We start from the raw sequence: 27,958 nt of genomic DNA, 5'->3' as shown, positions 1-27,958 counted from the left end.
CAGGAATGAGAGCATCAAGACTGAACTTTATTTCATCCAGCAACAGAACAGTAGAATAGCATTCTTCTTTTTAACTTTTATCCCATCTTCTTGTCCTTCGAGCCAGGGCTGGTGATAGAGGTTGTTGGGGCTATTGTGCCAGGCGTGAAGATTCTGCCCACTGGTCAAGAGACCTCGCTCTCAGATGCTGGCTCTGCCCCTGCCTCCTGAGCTCGGCCCTTGTACTCGCAGGGCCTTAGGTGCCTCTGTAAGTATAGTAAAACTCTGTTAATCTGTTGTTATCATTCAACAAAAGAAGAGTGAAGCAACCATTTGACAAGATGAGACTTTTTCCTGACATCATTGGTTCTTTATTTAAAAGTGCAGATCATATCGGAAATGAAATAAAAACTCAGAGGTTCAAATGTATCCCATACACTAAAGTAGCGGTGGCACTCATCCACAGGGAAGTGTAGCTGTTTAAAGCCCTATCTTATTTCCCTGGGCCACAAGCACAGCAAGGGTTGTAAAATATATGCCTCCCACATGTTATAAGGCAATTAAAGACAATCGTATTATTCTCTCTTGCAAAAACCAGTGCTCTTCAGCATCACAGCAAAAAGATGAGATGATCATAAAGTGAGGCTAAATGGGAATTTCCTCATAAAATTTCTGAACGAACTTTGCATCCCATCTCAGGATATACCCTTGTCAAATATTGAAAAAACATCTTCCTTGGCAAGACTGCCTCGATATTACTTCCTCTGCTTTCTGTCCTTATCGTTAAACTCAGAGTTGCTAAAAGCCCAGGATTACTTAGTGTAGCCCAGGCAACAAATAAACAAACAAAACTCCCATGTGAAAGCCCTGTTGCAAAGGGTACTTCGTGAGCAAACGGAAATGACTGACTGACAAGAAACCCTCTCACCCAGAAAAAGAATTATCAGGACAGCTTTGTCAAGTGGGAGTGACTATTTGACATACTAGTCATTCTGGAAACTGAAAGTCAATCAGTTTACTTCCCCCTGTCCTCTCTTGGGCCAATTTGTCTTTCTTTCTTGTCTCTTTAACCTCTGGAGGTTTTATTGTTATTTTTCTTTTCCCATTAAGAAGTGCAGCATTTAGTCTCTTGACTTCCCTTATTTTCACACGTGTTCAGGGACCACATGCCACAGTTTATTCAGAATGTCAAGAATCTTTGCATGAAAGTTGATGACATACATTTTAAGGTACACATTTGTTAAGGCACACATTTGTTGTACCAGTTGTGGTAGGCCATAAGGCATGTGAGTTTGTCCATTTTCGGTGTTAGTAAAGAAGTCTTGGGAGGAAGACCCAGAGGGAATTTAGGATTCTGTACACAGCTTTATGTTGTCCATAGAGATTGACAGTGTCCCACTGGGCATCTCACCCCTTTTCTCTAGGCTGTTCTGAAGCTTCAGGGCTTTTGGTGCATTATCAGGATATTTAGACAATGGGGAGGAGGAATGATCAAGTGTTAAGTCTCATGTCTACATAAATTAATACAAAGCATCAGTGAGATCAAAATCATGAAATTCTTTCACTTCCACAGCTGGATTCAATCCATTAACTGGCTTCCAAGGGCGTCCAGGACATTTGGGGGAGGTTTTTTCTGGCAAGTCAGATACCAGGTTAAATGAAAGGCTATTTGGCTGTATCTGAATGTCAGGGATCCAATCATCATCCCTCTCTGTGGGAGATGGTGGGTTAGGCATCAGGGCTGCAATGAGATCTGAGTCCTGAAAGTCAGGCACGGTAACTGCTATCCCTGGCTGGGCTAGGGAAGGGAGGGGTGTTGGCTCTTCTGTCTTCTCTTGTGTCTCTGCAGAAGAGGTGGCACTATCTTCAGAAGAACTTGCCAAATGCTCTGTTTTCCAACCATTATGCTTTTCATTGTCTTTTCTTTTATTTTTATATTTTCCATGGCCTTGGCCATGCTCATGTGTATGTCCCTGGGCTAGGCCACGTCCCCTGTGATGTCCATGGCCAAGGCCATGTCTCCCTTGGTGTTCAGGGTCATAGTCAAGTTCCCATTGATGTCCATGACCAAGGCCATGTTGCTTTTGTTGTCCATGGCCACGACCATGTTGCTTCTGATGTCCATGGCCAAGGTCATGTCCCCTGTGGTACCCATGGCCTTGGCCATGCTCATGTTTATGCCCATGGCCAAAGCCATGTTTTATTTGCTTTCTATGGCCCCAGCCATGCCCATGGGTAGGTCCTTGTTCTTTTCCTGAATCCTGCTCTTCATCTTGTACAGATGCCATGGAAGTGTGGGGTGGACTTACAGTTGTTCCTTCTTCTATTTTCTTCATGGGTACTGATCGGAAAGGTGAAAAACCTGGAGGCCTTTTCATCAATATGATCTAAACGGGAAATATTAAGATGAATGCATTACTGTGAAAACCATACTATCCATGAAGAAAGAAGGGACTGAGTCCTGGCAATGCTATCTCAGTTTACAATAGGACCTATCTACCAGACTTTAAATACTCTATTAATATTCCAGAGAGGATGATAATGAATATTTTTTCCTCTTTTGATTGATTTTATAATTTGTGGGTATTGATTATTGCTCTTAGTACTCTAAGCTGGAGAGTTTTTCCTTTGTTGGGAAACATTGGGTGGTGGTACTGAACAATGTATAGGGTATCTTCTAAGTCAATGGTTACATAAAACTATGAAATATTATTTATTCATTGATACTGTTTGTATTAGCACAATTATTGTTTTTATCCTAAAAGGCCCTAACTGGCTTTATGAGCTGAATATCTAGGGAGCATATATCCACAACTACTTTGTTGGATTAAAACACATTAGCAGTGCAGCACATTAGCAGCTTGAAACTCAGTCTTTGTATAATGTTTCAGCTGGACTATAACATACCGACACATGGCAAAATCCTAAATCAGAAAAAAGTAAAAAGAGGCAAATTGCACTGAAGATATGATCTTGTGGGTTATTTCCTCTACACTTTCACTACTGTGAGAATGTGCTGGTCAGAGGCAGTGTCTGGTGGCACAAAGGGCATGGTTTGGGGAGGCAAACAAGTCAGAACCTGCTAGGAATCAGCATCATAGTGAAAAGGGTGGGCTCTGATTTGATCTAGATTTGAATCCAAGCATCACCAGCTTCACTTTTCTTATCTGTAAACAGGATAACAACAGCACCTGCCTCACAGAGGGGTCATGAGGGAAATATGTGTGACGCTCTCAGTACAGGGCCTGGGATAGAGAGTGCACTTGGTGCACTCTTAGCAATTTTGTAATTTTTAGTATGCCATCCTTGAAAACAGAGAAAGTTTTACTTACCTCCCAGGGATCTTTTAAAAAATTTTAAAAAATGATGCAAAGAAATGCTTCCTGAATTTGAACATGACTTTCCCCCACCCGGGGTATGACTTCCCCCCACCCGGCGATCATGTCAAAAATGCAGATTGTAAGTCAACAGATGTGCAGAGGGGGCTGAGATCTGCATTTCTCCAGAGCTCCTTGGCTGTAAGCAGTGGGCATGGGAGAGCTGGGGCTCCTCTCAGGCACACCTTGAAAGTGCACAGCTATGGCGTGAGCCCTCCACAGTAGCATCAGCCCTTCCCCAAGAGAGGGCCCCCTGCCTGTGGGATGCTGACAAGGCATGGCCAAGTAATTATGAGGACTGCTGCTCTTGTGTCTCAGGCCATAAAGAGGTCAGCACAGAAATGTGAGCGTTTTCCCTCATTTTAAGAAGGTAGTCTCCCAGTTCATTTAAATAATGGTTCATATTCAACCTCCATATATGACTTTTCAGAATGAGCAAAATTGACCTGAGCTGACTGTAATTAGAATCATACCTTTGTCAGAGGCCGACAGTTGATAGTAGGGTAAATTTTTTTCTCCCAAGGTATCACAAAAATTTCAGCTTTACATTCTAGGGCTTGCTATCCATGAAAACAGAAGCCAAAAGAGAGAACAATGTTATTCATGAGATGCTTAAACAAGTATAAAACATCAAAAAGTTTTCCAGGGAACAGGTATACAGTTGTATTATTACTTACTCCATATTTATTGATCTGGCAACTTTCTGTCAACTCTTCGTTACTTTCCTTGGAACACGTGGTTTCCCTGGCTGTGAACTCAACTGAAAATTTCTCTCCAGCTACCACCTGGATAATTAATTAGCACAAAGTAGGAGCTTAATTAATACTATATAATAAATCATATGTTTTCACCCTAAGAACTTTTGGGGGAGAATATTGACATTTTAATTATATACTGAACAAATGAGAGTTACACAGAAAAGTACAAATGTTTGACAGCAGAACTTTCAATTTGTATGCATGTGAAAAATATTTGGCTAATGACTGGTCGGTCTCATTTCCCTTTCTAAATGGGGAAGTGGGAAAGCAAGCTATAATTTCCATTTTTATATTTTCCTTAGTTTTCTTTTGTTTGACAGCTGCAAAATTCATGAATAATTCAAGGGCTCAAGTTGTAATAGAATCTAAGAAAAGTAGGAAGAAAAACTTAAATATTTTCTTTGAAATGCCTTATCATCCTGCCAAATCTTATGTCAGAGAAATACTGAGTTGTTACCACTATAGAATTATTTGATTAGAAAAACATTTGGATTTTTGAGCTTTCTTCTCTTCCTTTTTTATATTATGAATGTATTTTAATCTCTAGCAACAACTTTAATCATTTATCTTTAATCATGTTGTCTTCCTTTAAGCAGTTTGTGTGTTTTTTTGTTGTTGTTGTTGTTTGTTTTGGTCTAGAAGAGGCACACCTCATTTATTTATTTAAGAAATTAATCTCATGTTTTTTTAAAATACTCTGACTCAATAAAAATCCCAGGGATGGCTTTTTAAGTCATTTAAAAATGCCATATCTTACATTTCTTCTACCCTGAAAAATACACTTGATAAAAATGTTTCTAAATTATATGTTAAGAAGTTGATGTGGTTTCTAAACCAAGTTATTTGGTATTTAATTCTAGGATTTAAGTGTGTGTGTGTGTGTGTGCGTGTGTGTGTGATGAACTGACTATGTCCCCCACCAAACTTGTATATTGAAGTCCTGACCTCCATTGTGATGGTATTGGAAGGTAGGTATTTTGGGAGGCAGTTAGATTTAGATGAGGTCATGTTGGTACCCTCATAATGGGCTTCGTATCCTTAAGTAAGTGTCTTTAGAAGGGTCTCATAAGACCAAAGCTCACTTGCTCTCTCTGAAGTTGACACAGCAAGAAGGTGGCCATCTGCAAGCCAGGAAGAGAGCCTTCACCAAGGAACTGAATTGGTTGACTTTTAGACTCCTAAGATCCTAGCACTATGAGAAACAAACTCCTATTGTTTAAATCACCCAAACTTTGCTATTTTACTATGGTAGTCTAAGCAGACTGTGTACGTGTGCGTGCATGTGTGTGTTTGTGTGTGTGTGTGTGTGTGTGTGTGAGAGAGAGAGAGAGCGAGAGATTATGTAGCTGTCAAGAGAATATATCATACATACCTGTTGACCTAGAAGGAAGACCATTTTTGGAAAAAAATAAAGTTATAGGGTGATAGTACAATCCCATTTGTAAAAGCAAAACTTAACATCTTCCCTATCTTTTTATATTTTGTAGAAACATGGGAAAAGCAAGATGGGAGGCAAGTGAGGAAGGCAGAGTTGTAGGAAGAACTAAGCTTCTCTTGCTTCTTTCTTGGCATTGCCTCACTGGTAAGTACAGTTAAAATCTTAAGAGAAATATAATAATTAACTTTTAAAACTCCAAATGTATGTGTAAGTAGGGAGGAAGTTTCTAAGAGGGTTTTAACATCTATACTTTGGTGATCATAAATTTTCTGGCTCATTTCAGGGAATACTTTAATCCAATTTTTTGGCCTTAGAGTTGATCAATATGATGTTGCCTAAGAAAGTTGACAGCACCTGGTGGCTCAGTGGGTTAAGGCCTCTGCCTTCGGCTCAGGGCATGATCTCAGGGCCCTGGGATCAAGCCCCAAATTGGACTCTCTGCTCAGCAGGGAACCTGCTTCCCTTCCTCTTTCTCTGCCTGCCTCTCTTCCCACTTGCGATCTCTGTCTGTCCAATAAATAAAAATCTTAAAAAAAAAAAAAGTTGACAACACATAATTAAATGACAGCTGGAAGCTTAGTTGTATTCAGGGTCCAGAGGAATGGAGACCTAATGCCATCTTCTGTTTGAGGGCCTCAAGGTCATGTCCTTTATCACCATCATCACCTACTAAGAATGACAGGTGTCATTCTTACCAGTAGTCTTCCCTGCTAAAATCCATCCTGCCCAAGTTTTGTTTTTAAAATAGAGAATGCTATATATATAGCAATATAAGTTCTAATGATGTTTGAAAATTTAAATTAATGAGCCGAACAGATATAAATATTCATCACATCTAGGGATGAGGAAGCCCTTTCTTAGGTGAAAAGCAGAAGAAGGAAACCTAAAGGGAGGGGAAAGTGTCTAAATTTGACTCGACAAAAATGAAAACTGATTCTCAAAATCACAGTAAGCAAAGTAGCAAGGCAATTGGGGAAAAACATAATGTAGGATCAATAAAAAGCCCAATGCCAAAACAAATGTGGAAAGGACATGAACAGGTATTTCAGGAAAGAAGTTAAAATGATCATTTATCCTGGAAAAAAAAAAGTTTACTTCATTAATAACCAAGGATATGCACATTTAAAAAGCAATGCAACATCCTTTTTAATCTTCCATGTTGGCAGAGATGGAAGCCAGGGATGATGCCTGCTGTTGGCCAGGGCTGGGGAACATGCAGCTTCGATCACCGCTGGGAGGAGTAGAATTCGAGATCATCAGTGTCTTATACCCAGTTGGTATGAATGTACATTAGCATCATTGCAAATAATTTTGTCATTCAGCCATGTGCATTCAGTCTTAGGCATATACCTATACCTATTACTTGACATTTCCAAGATTTTGTCCAAGGAGAACCTCCTCAGTGCACACACACGGATCCTTGATGTATACTCATCTGAGCAGAGGCAGGGAGGAACGCTGATGGGGCGGGTGGGGGGTGGCGGACAGCGCCAGCAGGAGTGGGGCAAAATAAGGGGCATGTGACAGAAATCACAACCATTCACAAGTGAAAAATGGAGGATTTAAGAAGTTCTCGGTTTCTGAAATATGAATAGATATGCACCCACACAGGACTAAACATGCAAAGCCAAGGCAAGACTAAAACTGGAAAAGAAATCTCTAGCAATCTGGCAGATTGGTCATATGGAGCGTGGCTCTTAACAAAATCATCTTATGATAAATCGAGTTTTTTAGTAAAGGGGCTGCTTCCACCAACGCTGCCCTGTGTATCTATCCTCGAGCAGTCAAATTGCTCTCTCTTTCAACACAGGCATCAGTAAGGCATCATCCCTGAAAAGTAAGTTTAAAATCTTCACGATATTCCAGCTCGATCTGGCAACGGAGGGCTGTCAGTTGCCTTCCATTCACACAGCATGACCTACTGTGGTTCCCCGGCATTCTTAGCGTAAACAAACACGCATGCACGCTGGAGAGCGCATTGGCTACCTTACAGAGGGAACTAGAGCGACCGAGAGGACTAGACAGTCACGCTTGGGAATGAGTGGTTCTCTTCCTGACAGCAAATCTCGGACCCGAAAGAAATGGCAGGCACTGCACGACTCCTGCTTCGTGAAGAACAAGGGATGGTCCCAGCAAGGCGGAGAGGTGGAGCGCCAGGGAGAGCTGACAAACAGAAGTGGCCTGGATTCTCTCTCTCGTCTTCCCGGAGGGAACCCCGTGCCAGGCACGTGCTGGTGAGACCAGGAGAAGGGGGCCAGCCTTGGGGACAGGAGCAAGCGCCTGAGTAGGGGACAAAGGGTCAGGTTTGGTTTACTTTCATGCTGTTTGTTTAGAGGTTTTCTTAAAACTGGAACAGGAGGGGCGCCTGGGTGGCTCAGTGGGTTAAGCCGCTGCCTTCGGCTCAGGGTCATGATCTCAGGGTCCCGGGATCAAGCCCTGCATGGGGCTCTCTGCTCAGCAGGGAGCCTGCTTCCTCCTCTCTTTCTGCCTACTTGTGATAAATAAAATCTTAAAAAAAAAACAAAAACAAAAACAAACTAGAACAGGAAATTGGAAAGATGAGCATAAATAGCCCATTGTCCTGTCACCTAAAACAAAACAAAACAAAAAAACCACCACTGTGAATAGTCTGCGAGTTTTGTCTCTTTTCAGTATTGTCTTCTGTACTTTTTAATAACACAGTTGAGGACAGAATGTATGTTCAGTTTATGGCCTCTTGTTTTTCCCTGCATATTTTAGCAGGAGTCATTGTCCACACCAAGAATGCCTCACAAAGATGCTTTCAAATTGCTGCTTAAAAATACTCTATTATAAGGATATGTCAGACATAGTGAATCATTTCTAGATTATTGATCGTTTTGACAGTTTATCTTTTTCGGGGGGGTGTTGCAGTTAAAGCTACGATGAATATCACTGTATATAAATACTCCTTCTAGTTTATATTTCTAGAAATTAGAAATTTGGCTTAGTACTGAGCCAAAGTATGAATTTTTTTAGTGCTATTTCTTTCACCAGATTATAAAGATCATGTTGGTTTGCTGTAACAGTTTGGTTCTATTTTGATTACTTTTCTTTAGCTTGCATTTAGGGAAGTCAGTTTTGAGGTGTATCATAGGACTCTCTCCATGAATACATTGGTTATAGGCTTCTGGAGTGGAAGGAATCTGGGTTCTATTAATCCAGCCACTCGTTTTTTCAGATGGGGCCACAGGGCTGAGTGAGTCTGAGTGACTCCAGGGTCACCCAGGACAGTGGTGGTGCTGTGGTAGAGCTGGGTCTCTCCTGACCCCCGGAATAGGACACCCCTCAGCCTCTCCTGACAGGGCATGGAAAGAGAGATGAATCCCCAGAAGGTACATCTGAAAGAGGGAAGGGCACCCAAGGCAGGGGAGAAATGACATGTAGATGAGTCTGAAGAATCTGGACAAAGACAGAACAATGGGGCCAAGCCCAAGGCACTAAGTGATGCTATGAGAATGAATCTAGAAAGGCAGAGAGTAAGTCTTGCTTTTCTAGGCACTGCATTTTGCTAATTATGTAATAGTTGCAAATATTTATAGAGCACTTTGGAGTTTGAAAAGTGATTGAGATATATATGTTCGTATTTGATCCTCACCCTATCCTTTACAGACAGAAAATGGAGAACATGTTCTAAATGACTTTTCCAAGATCATACACAAAGAATGCAGGGAGGTTGGCACTTGAAATTCAGATCTCCCAAATCCTATTCCCTGGGTATGCTGGTTCCCAATGCAGAACCAAGGACAATGGCAAAATTAGTCAGCAAGTCACACTTAGGCTATAATATCACTCTTTTTGTAGCATACTTTACAGACCTGTACTGTTGCACTTTTCACTTTGTCAACCTTGAAATAGAAAGTTCCGTTATTCTCTGCATTAAGCTTTGCGATGGAATGATTCAGAGGCACCTCCAGCTCTGGGCTGTTGACAGGGATGTCTTTGGGGCAGCCAGTGCAAATCGTAGAAGGTTGTACAAAATCCTCCCCTGAAAGAAACACGTTTCAAATTAGTGTGTGCAGAAGAAGGAAAAGTCTAGCCGAGTAGCTCTCCTGCACATGACCTAACATCTATTTGTAGAGGGCCACGTGACAGCCCAAGGCTCAGCAGTGAGCGAGCAGAAGTTGTCTGCACACCTTCTGGCCTCTCCTCTTTTTCTCTTCTCAGAGCCAAGTGTGTTTAGGAAAACATTCAACCAGTAGGTGTTAGTGGCACAATCAATCTGCTGTATTTTTCCTAAGTTTTTGCATCTTGATGGAACCACCTATAAAGAACAATGCTTAACTTAAAGGAATGACTCTCTAAGTGGGAAACTTTAAGTCCTATGATTCTGGTGAGCAGGCAGATTCCATAATGCTTCTCACCATGAAATGCACACGACTAACTTCCAAGAGTGAGAAAAGTCAACTCTTGGTATTGTATCCAGAGGCCACCCATTTCCCCTTGTCATCACCATATTCCCTTCTGGCTACTTACAGAGCAGTGTCACCTGCACCTGTCGCCGCCCAACTGGGCAGAGACAGGGTAAGTTGTTCTTGGGAAGGTCTACTGATATTACAGACTTGGTGGCAGATCATGGAAACCAAAACACAATTCCCGTGAGAAGACCTAGCCCGTTGTCAGGGGCCAAGAGGCACTAGTAGAGCACTAACATGTATCACGTCATACCTGGATAGAGGTCACACTTCTGCGAGAAAGAAGCAATTCTCAGCTGAGGATCCACGTGTGCCTCATCTGTACATTCACCAATATCCTGGTTTTTTAAAAAAAGTATATGGGTACAGAAAGTAAGAACATTTTTAAGAGCCTTTAAAGTAATCAACTAGTAAAACTAAAGATAGGATGTTGACTTTACAAATCATCATGTAGAAAATGAAAACAAAATATAGTCTGATTCTGAAGAGGGAATAGAAGACAGCTAAGAGCATCAACAATAAGCACATAGGCACAAACCCACAGAAACATGAAACAAGATGAAGAGAATACCCAGTGTAGAAATAATAACCATAAAAGTGAACAGATAAAATTTTCTTTAAGAGAGGTAATGAATTTTAGATTAAGCTAAAAACAAAATTAAGGTATTACATCTTCAAATATACTATCTTATAATAAAAAAGATAAAGTTTAAATATAATGGGTGAGCAAAGTTATATGAGGCAAATATGACAAAAAATTATATTGGAAAAAGTAAAATTCAAGGTAACAAAAACTCATAAAGGTAGTATGAAGATTATTTTATTTACATAAAAGATAGAGTCTAGAAGCCCAGAATCAAGATACATAAAGCAGGAAACATATAGGAATAGAAATGGATAGAAATCATTGTGGTGGGAAATAAAACATACAACTATAAATTGAAAACAGGCCAGATGGATTAAAAAATAAATAAGGTAATTGAAGACTTGAATAATATAATAAATATCTAGTTAAATCACATTTCCATATGATACACATGATTTAAAATGATACTTTCATAAGTATGGTGCAAAATTTTTAATCACTTCCACACTAGGTCATAAAAAAGCCACAATAAATTTATCAAATAAAAAATAATACAGGTCATGTTCTTTGGCCTCAACATCAAAAGGAAAAAAAAACCTCCCTGAAAATTAATATTAAATTATTTACATGTTTAACCAAATAAATAAAAATGAACTACTTGGAAATATAAACACACTTGGCTAACTAGTTAGGGTTCCTTGGATAAGGAAAGAAATAAAAGATAAAACAAAAATTAAAATTCCACATCATATTGCCAGAGCGCCATTTAAAGTTAACTTGTGACTTTATATGCTTTTGTAATTTAAAGAGGCAAGAAACAAAACTAAACATTCCTAACTCTATATATTTATCTCAAGAAGTTAAAGAAAAAGAATAATGAACAGTCTTCAGGAAAATAAGAAGGAGAAAACAATGAAGGTAAAAGCAATACTGAGAAGTTAGAAAACAGCATTAGCATTAAAAAATAAACTCAAAAGATCACTCTTGGGGTGAGGAAAAAAATCAAGCACAAAAAAAAGCAACAAAGCAAAGTGTACAGAGAAGTATAAAAATATAAGAGAATATTATGAACAAGTGTGTGATAAATTAAATTCCAAAGAAATAGATAATTTTCTGAAAATTATAATTAACCAACTGACTTAAAAACAAGAAGAAGACTTGAATAGATGAATGACTGGAAGGAAAGGATGTTATTCCTCTTAACTTCATTCCACTTCTCACCTCCAAACAATATAGATGTTTTATGGATGAATAATTTTAAAAATTAAAGAAGTATATATATTTCCATGTTGTATAAGTTGTTTCTGAATATAGAAAATAGTGGCAGAAGTGCCTGGTTGGCTCAGTGGGTAGAACATGTGACTCTTGATTTCAGGGTATTGGGTTTGAGCCCCATGTTGAGTGTAGAGATTACTAAAAAAATAAACTTAAGAAACCAAAAGAGTGGCAAACTATTTTCATTCTATAAAATTCTAATCCTGATATCAAAACCTGAAAAAATAGAATGCACATACACACACCGAGAAAACTGTTAAAGCCCTTTCACTTATAAATATAGATGTCAAATTCCTAAATTAGAAATAGAATCCAAACATATATCTAAAAAATAATTAAACTAAACAAATAGAGTTTAGTTTAGGAACCCAAAGATTACTTTAGGAAAGCAGTCAAAACAACATAACCGATTAAATTAGGAAAGCAGGGGCTTCTGGGTGGCTCAGATGGTTAAGCTTCTGCCTTTGGCTCAGGTCATGATCTCAGGGTCCTGGGACTGAGCCCCTGTGCCGGGCTCCATACTCAGCAGGGAGTCTGCCTCTCGCATTCCCACTGCCTCTCCCCCTGCTTGTGCACACGCGCTCTCTCTCTCTCTCTCTCTCTCTCTCTCTCAAATGAATAAAAAATCTTTAAAAAATAAATTAGGAAAACAAAATATGACATTTTAATATCTGTTCTAAACCATTTGCTGAATTCAATACCAATTCCTTATTTAAGAACAAAACTCTTTAAAGAACGGGAATGTAAGGATGCTTCCTTAACATGACAAAGAATGTCTACCTGGAACCCACAGCACATATAATACATAATGACAAACACTTGGAAGCTTTCCCAATAAAATCAGGAATAAAACATGATGGTGTGGGATCACTGTTACTTCAAAAATTATGTCTGTCTGTTTGGGTCAATTCATTAAGACACTGAACAAAAAAATGAGCATCAGAAAAGAAAATAAAAGTATTTTTTGCATAAGATATTATTATATATCAAGAGTAATCAAAAGAATCAATGAAAAGCTCTTAAAGCTAGTGAGAATTCAGCGGAGTTGCTGGATGTAAGAAAAATGCATAGGGACGCCTGGGTGGCTCAGTTGGTTGGACGACTGCCTTCGGCTCAGGGCGTGATCCTGGAGTCCCGGGATCGAGTCCCGCATCAGGCTCCCAGCTCCATGGGGAGTCTGCTTCGCCCTCTGACCTTCTCCTCGCTCGTGCTCTCTCTCACTGTCTCTCTCTCTCAAATAAATAAATAAAATCTTTAAAAAAAAAAAAAAGAAAAACGTATAAAAAGTATACATTTCTTTCTAACAATAATTTATTAAAAAGAGAAGGAAATAAAAACAAAAGGATCTAATTCCTCATAGCAATAACCAAAAACAAACAAAAAAAAACCCAAAATGAAACTTAGAAATAGCCTTAGTGAGCAATATTCTGGATATATATAAAGAAAATCCCACAACTTTAGAAATATAAAATGAAACTTTGTCTAAATAGAGATGTATACCAAATTCTGGACTAAAAAGACTAAATGAGAGTACATATGGGTTCTCCTCAAATTAATTTAGACATGTAATGGAATCCCAATCTATGTGACAATGTAAGTTTTCCTCACAAATTTTTTCTAAGGTTGGTTTTGAAGATATAAACACTGGATAATAAATCACATATTTAAACTTTCTATGAACCTATGGCTGTTTAAACATGGTAGTTTTGATACAAAAACAGAGAACACATTTTTTTGGACAAGACTACTACGGAATAAAAGTTGTCATTAATTTGTGTAGCAGGAAAGACTGTTGCAACATCTGGTTATTCTCTTAGAAAATTGAAAAAAAATCACGAGATACATCAAAATTAATTCCAGATAGGATTGAAACTTATATTATAAAATACTGACTATAGACAAACTAGAAAAACAAAAAATAAAGTGACTGCTGTGCAAATGGTGGAAAATTTCAAATGAAAATATTGGTAGATTTGGCCACCTGCAAAAAAATATTTATAAGTCAGAAGTACTATAATGAAAACTAAAAAGTAAACATCTGAGAAGATATGACAAAGCACTGATACATTTACTATAGAAATATGGCTTTCCAAATCTTTAAGATTTATTCTAAAGACAAATGGGCAAAGAATATAGAAGATAATTTATAAATTCAACCCATAAATTTCCAACAAATCTATGAAAACATATTGGCTAAATAAATGCATATTAACTACATTGTTTGATAAAATGAAAACTAAAAAGGTTTTTGTCTATGAAACTAGCTAAGTTTTTTTTTTAATTTTCATAACTTTTTAATTCACATTTTTTTTTTAAGTAAACTCTGCCCCAAGGTGGGGGCCTGAACTCATGACCCCAAAATCAAGAGTCTCACGCTCTACCAATTGATCCAGCCAGGTTTTTTGTTTTGTTTTGTTTTTTTAATACTGAATTCTATCAGGAGTATACATTGCTGATAGAATTTAAATTGATGCATTCAACAAACAATTTATATATATCAAGAGTTTTAAGAGCTTTTGGGAAAAATTGAAGTATAGTTATAATATCTTACTAGTTTTAGGTGTACATCATAGTGATTCAATATTTTTTAAAAGATACTGTTTAAAAAAAAATATTGTTTTCCATAGCAGCTGTACCAATTTAATCCCCACCCCCACCCACAGTGCACCTAGGTTCCCCTTTCTCCTCAGCAATAACACTTGTTATTTTTTATCTTTTTGATACTAGTGAATCTGACCGTGTGAGATACCTCATTGTGATTTTATTTGCACTTTCCTGATGATGAGTGATGTGAGGCTGAGCTTCATTTCATGAATGTGTTGGCCATCTGTGTGTCTTCTTTGGGAAAATGTCGGTTTAGGTCCTCTGCCCATTTTTAAATAGGATTATTTCTTTTTTTGGTGTTGATTTGTGTCATTTCTTTATATATTTTGGACACTAACCCACTAACAGATGTGTGATTTGCCAATATCTTCTTCCATTCAGTAGCCTTTTTTTTTGTTGATGATTTCCTTCACTGTGCAGAAGCTTTTAATTTTGATGTAATCTCATTTGCTTATTTTAGTTCTGTTGCCCCTGCCTGAGGAGACTGATCCAAAAAGGCATTTCTAAAACGGGTATCAAAGAGCGGTCTCTGTTTTCTTCTACAAGCATAATGGTTTCAGGTCTCACATTCAACTCTTTAGTCCATTTTGAATTTATTTTGTTTATGACATGAGGCAGTGGTCCAATTTTATTCTTTTGCTTGTTGCTGTCCAGTTTTCCCAACATCATTGGTTGAAGAGACTGTCTTTTCCCCACTGTATATTTTTATCTTCTTTGTCAGAGATCACCACATAAGCGTGGTTCATTCTGGGCTCTCTATTCTGCTCCATTGGTCTCTGTGTCTGTTTTTATGCCAATACCATACTACTTTGATTACTATAGCTTTGTAGTAAAGCTCTGTAGTAAATCAGGAACTATGATACTTCCATCTTTGTTCTTTCTCTAGATAAGAGTTTTAAGAGCGTCTATACAATCTTATACTATGCGTAAAGCAGAGAGTTTATTCTGAGGGGAAAAAAATGCCGAATACAGAAAAAACTTTATTCTAAAAAATGTTTGGTGAGTTATTAATTATAATAAAAAAATAGGAAGAAACCAAATGTCCAGAAAAAGAAAAGTAATTAGAAAATAATCTATGGTATACTCACTAGAATATTCCAGTTATTTAAAAATAAGTTTATTGAGAGTTTTAATGGCATAGGAAAATATTTAGGGGAAAAATGTAGCATGGAAAATAAATACAACTATTAAAAGACAAAAAAATTACCAAAAATTGTCTGTATGCCCTACAAAAACGAAAGGAGGAGAAATACTCTAAGATGTCTTTGGATGTTTGGGCATGTGTGGTTCAGTATTATTTTTTTCTATTTTTTTCTCTGTTTTTGCATTTCCTTAAAGTTTTCTTTTTTTTTTTCTTAAAGTTTTCTATACATGTATATTTCCAAAATAGGAGTATATATATGTGTATATAATATGTATATGTACATACATATACATATTATATACACATATATATAATGTCATATTTTTGAAAGATACAGGGAACATCAGACTTAGATGTTATTAGAATACCTTAATTTCAGATGGGAAGAGGGTGCTAGAAGTAGCCCAAAGATTCTGAATTCTATCAGTATATTTGGTTCACCTGAGAAGCTTCTAGATCATTCTGATTTCAGGGACCCACCCCAGACCAATTACATCAGAATGTCAGGGTGAATGACCTGGGAATAGGTGTTTTTTAAAGCTAGCAGAGTGATTTTAATATGCAAAATGAAACCTCTTAAATCAGTGCTTTTCAGACAAATAAATTACCAGAGAATCTTGTTAATATGCAGATTCTGAATCAGCTGGAGTGGAGTTGAGCTCCTGCTTTTCCAACAGCCTCCCTGGTGATGCTGTTTCTACCACTCACTGCCATGCACTTTGCATAGCAAGGCCTTACACTATACCAGTCGTAGGCAAAACATTTCATTTCTGTTTCATGCCCTTGAAGTACGCTAAGCCATCTGTGAGACAGGTGTCGCTATTCTTCATTCTTTTGCAAACGAGGCCATGGAGGCTCAGAGAAGCTATTCCCAAAGTCTGATTGGCTTTGTGACCCCCCCCACCCGCCCTTGTATCTCTCTGGGGTGTGAGGAGAAAACTAAACTGAGGTTCTAACAAGCCAATGCAGAAAAATTGAGGCTAGAGGGCACTGTAGGCTTCTGTCACTTCACACCACTAACTACACAGAGAAGCACGAGGTGTTCATAGATGCTTGAGTGGCCGGACTTGAATCAAACTGACAAAGTGAAACAGTAGTGAGAGCTTATGCTTTTAGAGGATCCCTCTCCTTTTCTTTTTATACTATGCTTTTATTATGCTAAAATACCTACAACATAAAATTTGCTATTTTAGCCATTTAAAAATGTATAATTCAGGGCATTAAGTACATTCATAGTGGTGTGCTGCCCTCGCCACTAATAATTTGCAAAAGTGTTCATCACCCCAAACACAAATCCTGTACCCATTAAACAGTAAATCCCCATTCTCCCTCCTCTAGCCCCTGATAAACTCCAATCCATCTTCTGTCTCTATGAATTTGCATAGGTTAGATATTACATAAGTGGAATCACGCAACGTGCGTCTTCTTATGTCTGGTTTCTTTCACTTAGCATAACGTTTTCCAGGTTTAGCCATGTTGTAGTGTGTGTTGGGATTTCTTTCTATGATTAAGAATTTTCCATTTATATATATATATCCCATCTTGTTTACCCATTCATTTGTTGATGGGCCTTTGTGTTGTTTCCACCTTTCTGCTAGTGCGAATAATGCTGCAGTGAATGTTGCCAGGCAAGTATCTGTTTGTGTCTCCATTTTCAATTTGTTTGGGTACATACACCTAGGCTTGCTGTTGCTGGGTCATGTGGTAATTCTATGTTTAACTTTTTGAGGAAGCGCCAAATTGTTTCCCACAGTGGCTACATCATTTTATGTTCCCATTGGCAATATACAAAATTCCCAATTTCTCCTCATCCTCCCCAATACATGCTATTTCCCAATTATTAAAAATGAGAAATGATTTCCCAATTTATTAAAAATGACAACCACCCTCTGGGTGTCAAGTGGCAGCTCAGTGTGGTTCATATTCACATCCCCCGATGGCTGACCATGTTGAGCACCTTTTCGTGTGCTTATTGGCCATTTGTATGTCTTTTTTTTTTTTAAGATTTTATTCATTTATTTGACAGAGAGAGATCACAAGTAGGCAGATAGGCAGAGAGAGAGAGAGGAGGAAGCAGGCTCCCTGCCGAGCAGAGAGCCTGATGCGGAACTCGATCCCAGGACCCTGAGATCATGACCTGAGCGGAAGGCAGAGGCTTAACCCACTGAGCCACCCAGGAGCCCCCATTTGTATGTCTTCTTGAAAGAAACATCTATTGAATCCTTTTGCCCATTTTTAAATTGGGTGGTCTTTTTGTTGTGGCAATGTAAGGGCTTTTAATAATATATTCTTCATACTAAACCCTTATCAAATAAGGAATTATTGTGTCCCACTCTGTGGATTGTCTTTTCACCCTCTTAAGGCTGTCCTTTTAATTTTTCCTAATTAAGAAATAAATACAAACTTCATCAGAGACCTTAAAAAAGTATGAAGTACTTAAAAAGTACTGAAGAGTTCCAAAAAGTATGAAGAATTAGAAAAAGCTCCAAAATTTCCAACTCAAAGTTAACTATATTTTATGTTTTGGCATATTAGTTTTTCGTCACTTTTTATAAATTTATTTATTTATTTATTTGTCAGAGAAAGAGAGAGGGAAAGCACAAGCAGGGAGAGCAGAAGGGAGAGGGAGAAGCAGGCTTCCCACTGAGCAAGGAGCCCGATGCGGGACTCGATCCTGAGTCTAAGGCAGACACTTAACCGACTGAGCCACCCAGGAGCCCCAGCTTCTCATCATTTTTTATACTTATGTTTACTTTATAGATTTGAGTGACTCTGTCTGTATAGTTCTGTACCCTACTTTTTTGGTTTTTATTTAACATATTATAGTCATTTTACTAAGTCACTAAAGACTAGAAATGTAATTTGAATAGCTGCATATATTCTACTATACAGATACACTGTAATTTACTTAACCATTCCTTACTGTTGAAGATATAAGTCACTTCCAGTGTTGTTCTATTAATAATAATGCTGAAATTATTGCTATCTGGATTTCTCATTTTCTTCCCATGTAATGGAATTCTAGAAGTCAAATTCCTTGGTTAAAGGGCTTGCTTAAAGCATGGTCTCCTACTACCATGCCCACATCCCCAAGGAAGCCATGCCTTGGCTATCTTAACCTGCATCTCGACATACTCTCCTTTAACATAGTTTTGGTTCAGACAACAGGATATCATCCCAGAAAGGGTCACTAAGGGATAGGGACTCGGGATGTGTTCATTAGAGATAAAAGCAGGGGAGGAAAGGTAAGAAAACAAGTTGGAAGTGAGGGACTGTTCTGAGTAGAGCTTGGGAGAAAAGATATACAGCACATGGGGAAGAAAAGGACACAGGAGACTGAAGGCATGAAAAGACCAACTTGATCATGGCATCATCTGGTCTCAGGCTCTCCTAGTCCCTGCTTATATCTGTAAGTGCTCTGCTAGGCATGCAGATTCTTGAACTAGGTGGGAAAGCAGCGTGACCAGTGTGTGAGCTTCGGAGTTCCCGGGGGAATGTGAATCAGTAAATGTCGCATAATATTATTTTAGTGACTGACACTTCCTACACAGCTGAGCGTTCCTCCACCTGGAAAGACTGGACACAAGGTGCTAAGAACTTCATAAAGAGAGTTTTGCCTACTTACACCATTCAAAAGGGACTTGCAGTCTGGAGTTAAGAACAGAAAATTCTCCTTGGAACAATTCGTTTGCGCAATTGAGTAAGTAATTTCATAGTTCCATCCAGATACCACCTGAAACAATTTGGGAGCAAATATTTAAAAGGCAGTTTAAACATCATTGACAGCATTATGGGGCACAGAGAAGACTGCCTGGCATATCGTAAGTGGTGGATGATATGAACGATGATTGTGAGTAGGCAGAAGTCACTTCTGAATAAACAGCAAACGGATGCCTCTCACTCTGTCCACACCACCCCTGCCCCCTGCCCTCCGACCCATCTAACAACAGAAAGCAATGTACATATGGAATTACTCTAGTTCCCTAAGACCTAGCAGTACTTCCCGGCTAGGCAGCAGGAAGAAAAGCTTCCATCAACTTTGTGAAATATTAGTAATGCTATTCTAGATCGAGAAAGAAGACTTTCGAGCTTGGGCGCCCTTTCCAGGTAGGGCCTCAGTTTTCCCAACTGCCAGGCCAGGAAAATTTCTCCTGCTTCACCCTGGGCTAGTTGCGTCCTGATACAGCTGGATATGGACATAATGGAGTAGAACACGGTCTTGCGTGAAAGCAAACCGGAAGGTCTATTAAAAGCAGGGCATATTGGGGCGCCTGGGTGGCTCGGTGGGTTAAGCCGCTGCCTTCGGCTCAGGTCATGATCTCGGGGTCCTGGGATCGAGTCCCGCATCGGGCTCTCTGCTCAGCAGGGAGCCTGCTTCCTCCTCTCTCTGCCTGCCTCTCTGCCTACTTGTGATCTCTCTCTGTCAAATAAATAAATAAAATCTTAAAAAAAAAAAAAAGCAGGGCATATTACTGACCAAAGTGAGTCCTTCATAATTAGAGGCTGAAATACAAAGGAAATAGTCAGCTGTCAGTAGAGGCTTAGTGAACTGAGGCAACGAAAAGACCAGTTTTAGAAGTATTTACTCCCCCCCTCCCCCGCAATGATATGGAACCTAGAATTTAAAGGATATCCGGAAAACTGTACCAACTTTTTAGGTACAGTTTAATTTGGGGAGCCATGTTTGACTCATGAATGCTGGGTAATGATATGGTTTTCTTAAAGCCTAAAGGACAGAAGAACTTTTCTGTTTCACTGTCTCTACAAAGAACACGTAATACTGATTACTGTTTGCAATCAACAATTAAAGAACAAACCTGTCGGTTGGCCCTTTTCACTTCTTTAAGAGCAAAGAGGTGGGAATGATCCGTGTTGTTGTTGAAATGTTCAATGGCATGTCTTAGAACGGGTTCCAGGTCAGGGCTCGCGGTCGAGATGGGGTGCACACAGCCAAGGCAGTCAAACTGGGCTCTCACCACCGGGCCCTCGGCTTGACAAAGAGCAGGCAAAGGGGCAGCATTAATGAGTGAAACCTGCGTTCAGATGCACTGCCCTAAATGAGATAATTTGGAAAGCCCTCATAAACCTTCCAGTGAATCCTAGTATTCACTAAGAAAGAGAATACAAGACTGCTTTCTAGGCAAAGCAATAAACCTCTCATTCACTTAGGAACATCTTACACGTGTACTACTGTGCACAGTTATTTTAAGCCGCTGCCTTCGGCTCAGGTCATGATCTCAGGGTCCTGGGATCGAGTCCCGCATCGGGCTCTCTGTTCAGCAGGGAGCCTGCTTCCCTCTCTCTCTCTCTCTCTGCCTGCCTCTCCGTCTACTTGTGATCTCTCTCTGTCAAATAAATAAATAAATAATCTTTAAAAAAAGAAAATAAAAAAAGGAATTTTAAATTATAGAAGCAACCTGGATTTATCCTCTTATTAAAAAGTAAAACATTGGGACGCCTGGGTGGCTTGGTCGGTTAAGCATCCGACTCTTGATTTCAGTTCAGGTCATGGTCTCAGGGTCATGAGATGGAACCTCTCTGCCAGGCTCTCCGCTCAGCACAGAGTCTGCTTGAGATTCACTCTGTCCCTCTGCCCCTCTGCGTCCCTTCCCACCTCGCACTCTCTCCCTCTCTCTAAAATAAATAAATAAATAAATAAATCTGTTTTTTTTTTTTAAAGTAAAACAAAATAGATACATTATTCTTTACTTTTTATTATTATTTTTTTAGCATGAACTAAAGCTCCTTGAAGCCTGGTTCGGAGCACAATGTATCTTCTATTGATTCAGTCCAACCAACATGTTTTGCATCTGCTGTAGTGAGCCAGGTGCTGAGCTTGGCTCTGCGGGTATGTTAATCCATCAGTAATGGTCACCGGTCACCGGTGTGAAGCAGTTGGGCAGAAGTCAAGCGAGAGAAACAGGCTGCACATGGGTCTGCTGTTTTCGGAAAGGAGTAAGTAGCTGTATCGGTTGATAAGTGGCTCCATTCTTAAATGCCAAAGGAATTGTGTTTAGTCAGCATCTACATTACCAACTCTGATAATTAGTAGCTGTGGGATCTTGGGCAAGGTATCTAACGTTGGCTGACCTCAGTTTCTCTCCTGTGAAGTGAGGATTTAATGCCTGCCTCATAGAGTTGTGAGGATTAAGTACGTTACCATACGTGAAGCATTTAGAACTGTGGCTGGCTGTAAATGCTCAGGAATCATTAGCTCTTACGACCCCGTATCCTGGCTATCATTACTAGATTGTGACGGCAGGACCTTCAGGCATCTCTTCCAGCTGAGTCTACAACAAGTCTGTGAGGTAGGATCATTGGTATCCCTTACTCCCTTTCAGAGATAAGGAAGAGAAAACCCGATAAGGTGAGGAATTTGGAAAGATTCCAGGCCAAGTCTGACCTCAAAGCCTGTGCTTCTCTCCTTCCCTCCTGGCCTACAATTGAAGATAGTTCTCGTGTCTTCTGGTCCCTTCTCAGAGCCTTTGCACAGGCCCCACACACTGGAGCAGTCAGGAGCGGAGCCCAGAGAGAGCTGAAGGGATGATCGGAAGGAGCCTGGCCCAGACCTAGGACTCTGCCCTTCCACCATCCCACCCACAGTGCACCGTCGCTGGTGCCACTGAGGGAGGGGGCTTCCTCGAGGCTGTGCCCCTGACACCACAGAGAACCGGTTCCTTTTCCCCCAGACACATTAGCTACCTGGAGTGATCTGGCAGGTCTGTGTAGCCACAGAGAATTTCATATTCCCTCTCTTCCCCACTGTGGCGGAGCATTCTCCTGTGGCCTAAAAAGAAAGAAAAAAAAGAAAGAGAGAAACCATTTATCTTCATCTTTTAGATGGAGAAGCCCACCTAGTACTATAGCTCAATATAGCTTTTCCTTTTTTTATTTTTTTGAACTTGCCAAATTTTTTTCAGAGTTTTGACACGCAGGAGTGAAAGTTTTTGTATCCTCGTGACTATTTTTAACAGCCACTGATTTCACCAGACATTGGAGGAGAGGTAGTATAAAAGGCTAGGTTTTAAAGCACGTTTCCTTTTCACCAAAATGGATGCATGTGCCTGCTAAACCCTCCTCATGACTTTCCCTTCAATTTCAGTGTTGAAACTGCAAGCAGGGCATGACAGGCTTGGGTTCCTGGAAGCGGGAAAGAGCAGCTTACTGGGGTTGGGGCGGGGGTGGGGGCAAGCACTGCTGAAGGGGAGCAAACATTGTCCCCATGCCCCCCTCATTAAGGCAACAGTCAGCCCCCGCTGTGCCAGGCAGGGGTTAGGCATTTGGTTAAGACAGCCATTGTTACCCAAAAAAGGTTCTTTGCATATCCTGCCTCATTTCGTCCTCCAACAGTCTGATGAGGTCAGTGTCCTCTCCCCTTTAGGAAGCAGCATCCAGATTCTGGGGTGTCAGCTAGTGGGAGGCAGAGGCATGCTGTCCCCTCACCAGCCCTCAGTCTTGGCCCAAATGTTGCTCTGGGGTCTCTTTGGGGCCATGTCCTCCGTCCCAATGGGTCATTAGAGTCCCCTTCTCATGGGAGGGCTTCTCTGTGTTTCACTGCTGTCCTCTCCGTGTTCTGACACACAGAAGGAGAACACGGACACCAAGCCTTTGGCTTTTCCACACCTTTGAGGGTTTATCTGCATGACTTACAAAGAGGCCTGACAGTACTAACCATCTCCCGCCCTAGTGAAAAGATCTGACATCTCCACAGAGAACACCAGGGGCTCAGGAACCACCGCCCACTTACAGCTTGAGCAGATTCTATGTAGTCACAATCCTGCCAGGTTTTGCCGCTTTGAACAGAACAGTTTCCTTCCCTAATTTCGTACTTGAAGGAGTAAAACGTGTTAGGGTCATCCTGAAAAAAAGCAACCAGACACACATAACTGACCCAACAGCAAATAACTCTGAGTGGGAGCTAAAGCTGATATGAGTATGTGATCTTGATTTAATTCAGTAAGACCAAAACATTTATTAAAAATACTGAAAGCTGACACCTGCTCAGTCACCTGCCTTTGGCTCAGGTCATGATCTCAGCGTCTTGAGATCAAGCCTCCTGTGAGGTTTCCTGCTCAGCCAGGAGTCTGCTTACCCCGCTTTGCTTCTGCTCCTCCCCCTACTTGTGAGCACACACACACACACACACACACAAACTTGCACGTGCTCTCTCTCAAATAAAATCTTAAAAAAATACTGAAAGTTATATTTACTTGAAGAATGTAAGAATGTACAAATATATATTTGTAAGTTACAAAGTGGTATCCTAGTATTAGCCCATTTCTGTAGAAACCAATTTGTAGGTACATATATAATTCTTTAAAGTTCAGAAAGTTATGAAGCAAAGCTATTAAAATGTTTGTCTTTCAGTGGTAGGAGTACAGCTGTCTCACTTCTTTAATCAAGTGTTTGTGAGCTGTCTTTTAAAAAAATAAACATTTCTTTTACAGCGAGGAAACAAATAAGAAGCCACTTTTCATTTTTATAAAAAAATTAAGTTATCGCTGGATGGCAGATTAATTTTTGGTAACTTTACTGTTTTTATTGCCTCATTTTTCTATTTTTTCTACCATGACATGAGATAATAAATAAAACTTTTAAAGTGCAAAGACATTTTAAAGACCTGTGAGACCTGAAAATATAAAACTCCTAGAAGAAAGCATAGGCAGTAATTTCTCTGACATTGGGCTTGGCAACATCTTTCTAGATATGTCTTCTCAGGCAACGGGAACAAAAGCCGAAATAAATGATTAGGACTGCACCAAAATGAAAAGCTCTTGTATAGCAAAGAAAACCATCAACAAAATGAAAAGGCCACCAACCTACTGAATGGGAGAAGATAATTGCATATGATATATTTGGTAAAGGGTTAGCATCCAAAATATATAATGAACTTACGCAACTCAACATCAAATAAAACAAATAATCCGATTAAAAAATGGGCAGAGGACCTGAATAGATGTTTTTTCTAAAGAAGACATACAGATGGCCAACAGACACATGAAAAGATGCTCAGCACCACTCAGCATCAGGGAATTGCAACTTAAAACCACAATGGGATACCACCTTGCATCTGTCAGAATGACTAGAATCAAAAAGACAAGAAATAACAAGTGGTGAGGACATGGAGAAAAAGGAACCCTCTTGCACTGTCAGTGGGAATGTAAATTGGTGCAGCCACCATGAAAAATAGTATGAAGCTTCCTTAAACAATTAAAAATAGAAATATTATATGATCCAGCAATCGACTATTGTGTATTTACCCAAAGAAAACAAAAACACTACTGTGAAAAGACACATGAATCCATATGTTTACGGCAGCATTATTTACAGTAGCCACGATAGAGAGGCAATGCTGATGTCCATCAATAGATGAATGGATAAAGAATATGTGTGTGTGTGTGTGTGTGTGTATACATATACATGCATATATATATGGTAGGCAAACCTTGGTGTATACATATATATAATGGAATATTACACAGCCATACAAAAGAATGAGATCTTGCCATTTATGACAACATGGATGGACCTAGAGGGTATTATATTAAGTAAAACAGATCAGCCAGGGAAAGATAAATACCATATCATTTCAATTATATGAGGAATCTAAAAAATGAAGCAAATGAACAAATAAAAAGTTGAAACAGATCCTTAAATACAGAGAAAAAACTCTGCCAGGGCAGAGGAGGGTGGGGGATGGGTAAAATGGGTGAAGGGGAGTGGGAGGTATAAGCTTCTAGTTATGGAATGAGTAAGTCACAGGGAAGAAAGGCACAGCACAGGGAATACAGGCAATGGTACAGTCATAGCGTTTACGGTGACAGATGGTAACTATGCCTGTAGTGAGCAGAGCATAGCACAGAGTTGTCAAACCATTATTTTACACACCTGAAACTAGTGTAACATGTGTGTCAACTATACTTCAACTAAAAACAGAAAGTGCAAAGGTGCTGAGTCAGGTGAGCTTTCCTAATGGAAAAGCATGGCACATCTAATAGCAAGAGACCGGAGAGGTGATTTTGTCCAGCCCCTCACTTTGCAAGTGGGAGAAAGGAGGCCCTGAGCTGATGGGAAGGGCTGAGGCAGCCCCCACACCTTGAAAAAGCAGAGCCGGCCCCATATCCTAAGTCTCCTGACTCTGGGACCCTGCTTGTGTCACTTTATTTGCATCTGGGATGATGGAGTCAAACAAGATAGCCTTCCAAGTTCCTTCCAGGTCTCAGATTTTGTAAGAAATATACAGTAGTGTATAGATGGGACCCATACAGCAGAGAAAAGATAAAGCATGATTCCATGGACATTTTGGAACAAAAAAGCCCATTTGTCATGGATGTCAGCCAATGAAGAGAACACCAGTCAACTCTTGCTTGTGAGGACCAGGACCAAATGTCTACATCACTACACTAGTTTGTAAAACAGGATGATCCAATTTTACTTTCAGAAAATAAAAATAATATTCATGCCCCCTGGCCTTTTTTCTTTACCCTGATCATGTCAGATGACTAGACTTTTCTCCTCCGCCAAAGTAAATAGTTACTTAACTATGATAGGCACAGAGTTTTATAGTGAAATTCATTTAAACAAACTATTGAAAGATTTGTGTTTTTTGAAACCACACCTACGTCAGAATTTGTCTCCAACCTGAATGCATCAATTAGCTATAAAAAAAATATTAAAAACAGGGGCTGCCTGGGTGGCTCAGTGGGTCAAGCCTCTGCCTTCAGCTCAGGTTATGATCTCAGGGTCCTGGGATCGAGTCCCACATCGGGCTCTCTGCTAGGCAGGAAGCCTGCTTCCTCCTCCCTCTCTCTCTCTCCCTCCCTCTCTACCTACTTGTGATCTCTCTCTGTCAAATAAATAAAATCTTTTAAAAATATATTAAAAACCATCTAGAACATCGCTGTTACACTTGATGCATTCAGCTATACAGACTGGTAGACATTTTGTGTAATGCATGTTAATCTCATTCTTACCTCCTCTTAGATGTAACTCTGCCTTCCCCCTAGCTTTCTTGCAGTATAATAGATAAATGAAAATTGCATATATTTGAAGTGTGCAATGCGATGATATATATGCACAGATATACACATACATCGTGAACTAGTTGTCACAAACAAGCTGATCCACATGTCCATCACCTGATATACTTACCTTTTTTGGGTATGTCTGGTGAGAACACTTAAAATCTAGTCTCCTAGCAAATTTCAAGTATACGATACAGTATTCTTAACTATAGTCACCATGTTGTATATTAGATCCCCAGAACCTACTCATCTCAAAACTGGAAGTTTGTACCCTTGGATCAGCATCTTCAATTTTCCCCTAGCCTGGGCCCCTGGCAACCACCACTGTACTTTCTGCCTTAGTGAGTTAGACTTTTTAAAAAAATTCCACATGTAAGTGAGATCATACATTATTTGTTAGACATAAGAATCCCCTCCCCACCTGGGGTCTGGAGGTCTCTCTATTTTAGTCTAAGGGCTGGTCATCCAGTAAGTCCTTTTGCTGCAATCCCGTTGAGTTCCTGGATCCTCCTACCCTGAATGGTTTCCTTCAAATGACTCCATGGCACTTTAGTTTCCTGATCACCCAGGAAGCCAAGCTTGGCTGCCCAAGGACGAGTCATACCCTGCCCTTTACCCCTGGGACCAAAGAGTGGTGTTGATCTTTTCTAAGAGATGTAAGCTTCTGCCTTTGCTCCTGGGTTCTTGGGTGATGGTTGGTGTTGCTATTGTTGGGGTGTGGGCTGGTGGGATTGGGGGAGGGTCTGGGCTAGGAAGGACAGCACACATCTCAAATGGCCTCAAGGTAAAACACAGCTCACTTACCGTCCTGACGACCTCAGTTACACGGTACAACACAAACTGGTTGCCGCTTTGGCTTCTACTGTTATATTTCTTCAGCGCAGTGTCCACTGCCTTAAATAAGTCTTCATCATCGCAGTCGATTTCTTGTGAGGACTCCTGGGTTAAACTTGGTAGCAGCCTGGAGCAGAGAAAAAGCAAGGCAAGTAATTTCATGATTTAGCAGTCTCCCTCTGGAGCAGAGGGACAGGTTCACCAAGAATCAAGAATCGGGCGCCAACTTTGATGCTGATTTTAGCTATTCCCAGGCCTTTATCTCTGTACACGTATCTCTCTGCCTCAGGGCTCCAGGTCCTGGTGGGTTCCTGCCACCATACACCATTCGCCCTATTTCCAAAGAACAAATGGCTCTGTTGGGTTATCCAGACAGATTTCAGGCTGAAACGTTTTAACACTGGGGTCGTTAACCTGCTTGTTTGCATTCAGGAAGCACGTGGGAGCACAGAGCACATTTCCAGGTGATTGCACAAGGTTGTATAACAAATCAGAAACTATTTAAA

At 40.0% G+C, this 27,958-nt stretch overlaps 1 protein-coding gene across 2 annotated transcripts; it reads right to left on the bottom strand.

Annotated features, from left to right (window-relative positions):
• Positions 1–6: 6 nt before the first annotated feature.
• Positions 7–27,892, bottom strand: KNG1 (kininogen 1). 2 transcript variants are annotated; one of them, XM_044251953.1, is made up of 11 exons: positions 27,423–27,884; positions 23,342–23,452; positions 22,297–22,381; positions 20,412–20,584; positions 19,220–19,327; positions 10,239–10,323; positions 9,389–9,558; positions 4,034–4,141; positions 3,830–3,916; positions 2,289–2,366; positions 7–245 (listed from the first exon to the last, which is right to left on the bottom strand). In XM_044251953.1, exons 1-11 carry the CDS (start codon positions 27,612–27,614, stop codon positions 165–167), a joined length of 1,278 nt encoding a protein of 425 aa, XP_044107888.1. In that variant the 5' UTR covers positions 27,615–27,884; the 3' UTR covers positions 7–164. The 2 variants fall into 2 exon arrangements, with proteins under 2 accessions (XP_044107888.1, XP_044107887.1); XM_044251952.1 differs by lacking the exon at positions 7–245 and having other exon boundaries at positions 328–2,366; positions 27,423–27,892.
• Between the last annotated feature and the right edge of the window lie 66 nt (positions 27,893–27,958).

This window comes from Neovison vison, chromosome 6 (assembly GCF_020171115.1).
Source record: "Neovison vison isolate M4711 chromosome 6, ASM_NN_V1, whole genome shotgun sequence".
NCBI classification, from domain to species: domain Eukaryota; kingdom Metazoa; phylum Chordata; class Mammalia; order Carnivora; family Mustelidae; genus Neogale; species Neogale vison.
This window is presented reverse-complemented; position numbering and strand designations above follow the sequence as displayed.